The sequence below is a fragment of the Corvus kubaryi genome, unplaced genomic scaffold (assembly GCF_017639235.1).
Source record: "Corvus kubaryi isolate FWS band 111438036 unplaced genomic scaffold, C.kubaryi_AGA036_p1.0 37367, whole genome shotgun sequence".
NCBI classification, from domain to species: Eukaryota; Metazoa; Chordata; class Aves; order Passeriformes; family Corvidae; genus Corvus; species Corvus kubaryi.
The window spans coordinates 2,961,391-2,966,769 of record NW_024581119.1 but is presented as its reverse complement, the minus strand read 5'-3'; the positions used below and the strand labels follow the sequence as shown (position 1 = coordinate 2,966,769).

Below are 5,379 nucleotides of genomic sequence, written 5' to 3'. Positions count from 1 at the left end.
CCTGGTACTCCAGGTGTTCCCACTTTATCTCAGCTGAGCTGAATTGATAAAATCCCTCATCACCAACACATCCATCCCACTCCTGGATTTTCCACGGAGCTGGGTGCCAGCTGAATCTGGGCTTGCAGACCTGTGGAGAAATGGCAGATTTAGGCACAGGCAGACAGGATGAAGATGGGGAGAGGGGCTGGAGTGTTTTTTCCTCTCGCCAGTGGCAGAGGCACTGTGGAATGGGAAGTGGCTCAGCCTGAAGCACCATGCAAGGAACATTCTCCATTAAGCCAAGCTTTGTGTTCAAAAGCCCTGTCTCCGTGTTACGTGTGTGGCTTGCCAGCCTGGGCTCTTCAGCCCTCTCTGCTGCAGCCAGGCTCCCATTTTGAGCCTATCAAGGCTGTCTGTTTTTAATTTAACCCTTCCTTTTGGAGTGGATTGGTCTTGAAAGGCATGAAAAGGCCGAGCTCCTGAGCTACCTTACCTCCTCAAGAGCCACGGCAAGGTAAGTGCCTGTATTTTTAAACCACACCAAATTTATCCCTAATGCAGCACGCTGAAATAAAGCTGCCAGCATCAGTGTAGCTGCACTGACCTTTGGAATGACCCCCGAGGTTTTAAGTCAAATACATTGCTGTTTTCCTGGGCAAAATTCTCCCTGTGATATCTTCAAATGATCTTAAGTGTGCAAGTGATGATGGGCTGGTGTTTATCTAAGCAAAGCACGTGGGTTATTAAATCAGAAACAGGGCGTGCATCACTTCCAGCAAGTTTATAAAGCTCTTGGAGCCTGTAGAAATCATTTTTATTTCATGGAAGGAGCAAGAGACCAACTCCACAGCAGTGTGGCTGTGGTTAGGTGTCAGTCATGAGCTCTGAGGTGTTTGGGCTGCCAGGCTGAGATTTACAGAGTCCCCCAACGTGTTCAGAGGGGGATGGAAAAGTGCAGCATCGAGGGGTAATTCTGGCCCTCCCCTCTGGTTCCTCCCAAACGGGGAGGGAAACACCCAGTGAGTAAAACAGCTCAAGCTGCAGCTTCTCCCTGCCTTGTCCTGATCCCGATCCCTCTGCTTTTCCCTCCCGGATGTGCCCCTCAGCCCAGCAGGAGCTCAGCTTCTGCCCAGGTTTGGGGCAGTTTCTGCTGTGGGACCACCTCCACAGGGCCTGTTCTGCTGGAGTTTGGCAGCAAAAGGAATGGGGTGTGGAGGGAAAAACCTCTGCTCGTGTCCATGTGTCTGTCCAGCCCAGAGAAAGGGCTAATCCAGGATCCAGGGGCTGGTCCTAGGGAGGGCACAGCCAGGGCTGGGAGTGTTTGGGGGTCTCTGGATGAGATCCATAATCCTGGCTCCCCGTCAGCCCAGGGACCTGCAGAAGAGGGACAAAAGGGGAAAAAGAGGTAAAAGACTTTTGGGGCAAAGAGGGACCCTGCCAGCCACACCTGGCACACCATTTCTGTCACAAAAAGCTGTGAAACGTTAAATTTAAAAAAACGCCCTGGAGGTGAGGACCGCAGTGGAGAGGTCCCCCCTTTCTGGAGTTGCCCTCCTGTCCTTTCTCCACAGATGGGGTTTATCCCTCTGCTTCTTGCCCCAAATTACCAGCAGGGAGAGGCTGTCGTGCCTGAAGTGCCACTGCACAGCTTGGGGACGGGTTTTGCTGCGAATTAACACCAAGACACAGCCTCTTTCCCCTCTGCCTCATTTATCTGTCCCCTAAATAAAGAGGAACTCCAAAAATCAGCCCCTGTCCATGTTCTTGCCTGAGCCCTAACGTTGTGACCCAACCTGGCTGAAGTGACACGGCTTTAATCTTCCAGCTCTGCCTTAAATACCCACATCTACATTCCACCCCCCCCGCCCCGAGTGCCGGGTAAAGCCCCAGCCCCCCCCACCCCCCGGCAGAGCCATCTCAGCTGATGAAATGGCCCCTGAAGCAGCTTAGACACTCCTCATTAACAGGGGGGCATTAGCCCCGTTTCATCACTCTTAATTCATTGACTCATTGGCTCCATCAGAGAAACTTGGATTTTTAAATCCTTCAGCCAAAAACTCCTAATGGTCATTTCAGGAGGGGCCACTGCAACAGAATTATTGCGTTTATCCTTTTTTTTTTTTTTAATCTGTCTATTTATTTATTTATCTAATTAATTATTATTTTTTTTTTTCCTAGGGGAAAAAAAGGGAGAGGAGAGGACAGGAGGGAGAGAAGAGCTTTTCCCCCAGTCCTGGGGGGGCTCCTCCTGCTTTCCTGCATCGGGGTAACTGATCCATACTCGGCAGGTGAGGATCCGTATGGATAAATATATATATATATAAAAATACATATTATATATTAGTATAACGCACGATGTAAATACAAATATAACGCAAGAAATAAAGATAGAAATGCTTATATATTTAATATACAGAAATAATACGCTGCTGAAGTGTGTGAGGACAGGCACTACGGCACAAAACAAAGTGTGGGTGTGGCTGCAACAGGGCACAAAACGCTCCCGTGGCTTTTCCTGGTGGCACGGGGAGCTCTCTGTCCCCCTCTTCCCGAATTTTGGCAGCTGCTGAAGGAGCCACCTCTGTCCCCCGCCCCCTTGGCTGTGGCCGGCGCTGGCGGGGAAGAGCCGGCACGGCTGGAGAACTCGCGGGCCGCACACTCATTAAAGCCCGACGGTTGCCGTTTCTATTCTTTTAAAGCTTTTTCCTCATCTATTTACCATTTACCAGCTCATCCATATGGAAGGCATGGCTTGCACTTCCCTGAGAACTGTACTTTTAGGACTAATTGATTCGGGTAATTAATTTGTTCTACCTGCTGGATCAGATGGAAACGCTGTCCGTGTGCCCAAGGATTAGCACTTGTCTTTCTAACATCTTTCTTAATTATCTAATAGCATGGGTTGTGCGAATTCTGGCTCTATTAGAACACTTTTACTATTAACGGTAGTGATTGGAATTGTGATGACAACTCGATTTCAACAAATTAGAGCTTAACATCAGGAGATGAAGGAGAAGCGCCTTCTTTTAATTTCCCTGAGTTTAACATCAATAATTAGAGCAATTTTCCGAGATGCGAACCGAAATTATCTCAGCTATGATGTGGTGTATCACCCTCATTTGAGCAAATTGACTCCGGGGAAATGAATGGTGCAGATTAAGGGGGTGAGGAAGGGGGGAAAAAAAAAAAAAAAAAAAAAGACAAAACAGAGGAAAGACCCCCAAATTAAAATTGTTGGCGCAACAGAGAGCGGGGAAGGGATGGGAACAAAACCGTGACGGGATGAGAGCCTGAGCGCGAAGGGCGAAGCTGCGTGCGCGGGGACAGGCTGGGAGCGGAGCGTGGGAAAGAGCCGCTGGTTTATTTTTGCCCCAAGTTTTTTGGTTTTGTTGTTTTGGTTTTTTTTTTTTTTTTTAAAGGGAAAAAAAGGAGATACCCCCCGTGTTTGGGAAAACGCCCCAAGCGCCGCGCTCGGTGCGGAGCGGTGCGCGGGGGAGGCTGCGCGGCTGCGGCGCTCCTCCGGAGAGGCTCCTCGCCCCCTCCTCGCCCCCGGGGTGGTTTGGGTGGCCCGGCAGGCCCGTCCCCCCCCCGCTCGCCATTGGCTCAGCGCGCATCCCCCTTCCCACCGCGCCTCAAAGGCGCGCAGCGCCCCGCGCATCCCCGACCCTCCCGCCTCGCCTCCCCCGGCTCCACCAGCTTATTTCTGGCTGGGGGATAGATGTTTGTTTTTTTTTTTTTTTAAATATTATCTTTATTTATTTTGACTGCGGATTTAAAAAACCAATTGTATTTATTTATTTTCATCATTACTTTCATTTCTTCTCTGGCGGCCCGGGGGTGCAGCCGGCCGCCCCCTCTCTGTCCTCCGGCAGCTCGGCGCGGCTCCCTCCCTTCCCCGCTGCCCGAGGGGCACAGAGCCGCCATGAACCTCAACTTCACGTCGCCCGTGCACCCCGTCTCGACGGCCAGGCCCACCTCGTTCTTCATCGAGGACATCCTGCTGCACAAGCCCAAACCCCTGCGGGAGGTGCCCCCCGAGCACTTCCCCGGCTCCTTGGCCTCCCGCGTGCCCCTCTTGGACTATGGGTACCCCCTGATGCCCACCCCGACCCTGCTGGCGCCTCACCCGCACCCCGCCCTGCACAAGCCGGAGCATCACCACCACCACCCCTATTTCCTCACCACCTCGGGTAAGTGCGGCAGCGCCTGCCGAGTTTGGGGCGTCCAGGTGGGGACTGGGGTGAGGACAAGAGTGACAGAGCCGCTCTGGGACGGCCGGGCATCTTTCTACATCCCCCGCCACCACCCTGGCTGCACCCCCCGGGACAGGAGCCCCTCGCCCCGGGGCAGCCACTTCGTTAGCGGGTGCCCGAAACCTTGAGGGTTTCCCTCTCTTTGCCTTTAATTTTATTTATTTTTTTTTTAATCACTTTTTTGGGGGGACCGATAACGTCGCTTTTTCCTCGCGTTGTCCAGCCGGGTTTCGCTTTTCCGCTTCCAGCAGCAGCGCTGGGGCTGTGCCTCTCCTCTTCCTCATCCTGGGGCTCTTCCCGTCCCGGGGCCCGTTCTTTGCTCTGCAAGGAGAAAACCCCCGAAGTTTCCCAAGCCATGTATCAGCGGGGCCGTGCAGGATCGCTTTCCCCTTCCCAACCTTTTCCAGGGCTCCCCCGGTTTTTTCCATGCCCATTTCGTTGTGGTTTCGTCGCCGGGAGGGTTCAGGTGTCCCCGCCAGCCTCGAGTCCCCTCCGGTGGCAGCGCTGCCCGGGCTCCCTTCACCTTCCCGGGGTGGGCTCGGCAGGGGCGAAGCGCTTGGGAAATCCTCCTGTTTTCAGCACAAAAAAACCCCCAAATCCCCAAACCCAAACCAATAAATCGACCTCAAAAACGAAATAAACGAAAAAAATATCAAAAAATTAAAAGAGGCAGGGGGAGAGCCCACCCCGAGCCGCCGCAGGAAAGCTCCGACATTCCTGGGGGTTCCCCCGGATCCATCTCCCTGCCCCACCGCAGCGCGGGTCTCCGCCGTGTGTCCCCCCAGGAATGCCGGTGCCAGCCCTTTTCCAGCACCACGCTCACGCCGAGCTGCCCGGGAAGCACTGCCGCCGCCGCAAAGCCCGCACCGTGTTCTCCGACTCGCAGCTCTCCGGCCTGGAGAAGAGGTTTGAGATCCAGCGGTACCTCTCCACGCCCGAGCGGGTGGAGCTGGCCACGGCCCTCAGCCTCTCCGAGACCCAGGTACGGGCAGCAGGGACTGGCTCTGGCACCTGTCCCCACCCCTCATCCCGTCCAGCGTCCTCACATCCCGAGGAGCGTCCCCACATCCCATCCATTCAGCATCCCCCGGATCACTTCCAGCATCCCCACATCCATCCCCTCCAGCATCCCCACATCCATCCC

General features: G+C 54.0%; 1 protein-coding gene across 1 annotated transcript in view; it reads left to right on the top strand.

The window, feature by feature from the left end:
* The first annotated feature begins 3,665 nt into the window (after positions 1–3,665).
* BSX (brain specific homeobox) overlaps positions 3,666–5,379 on the top strand; it is a 3,506-nt gene continuing 1,792 nt past the window's right edge. Inside the window, exons 1-2 of the mRNA XM_042034196.1 lie at positions 3,666–4,172; positions 5,021–5,217. Of these exons, the coding sequence (XP_041890130.1) occupies positions 3,905–4,172; positions 5,021–5,217 (465 nt within the window). The 5' untranslated portion in view covers positions 3,666–3,904. The remainder of the gene's footprint in view (positions 4,173–5,020; positions 5,218–5,379) is intronic.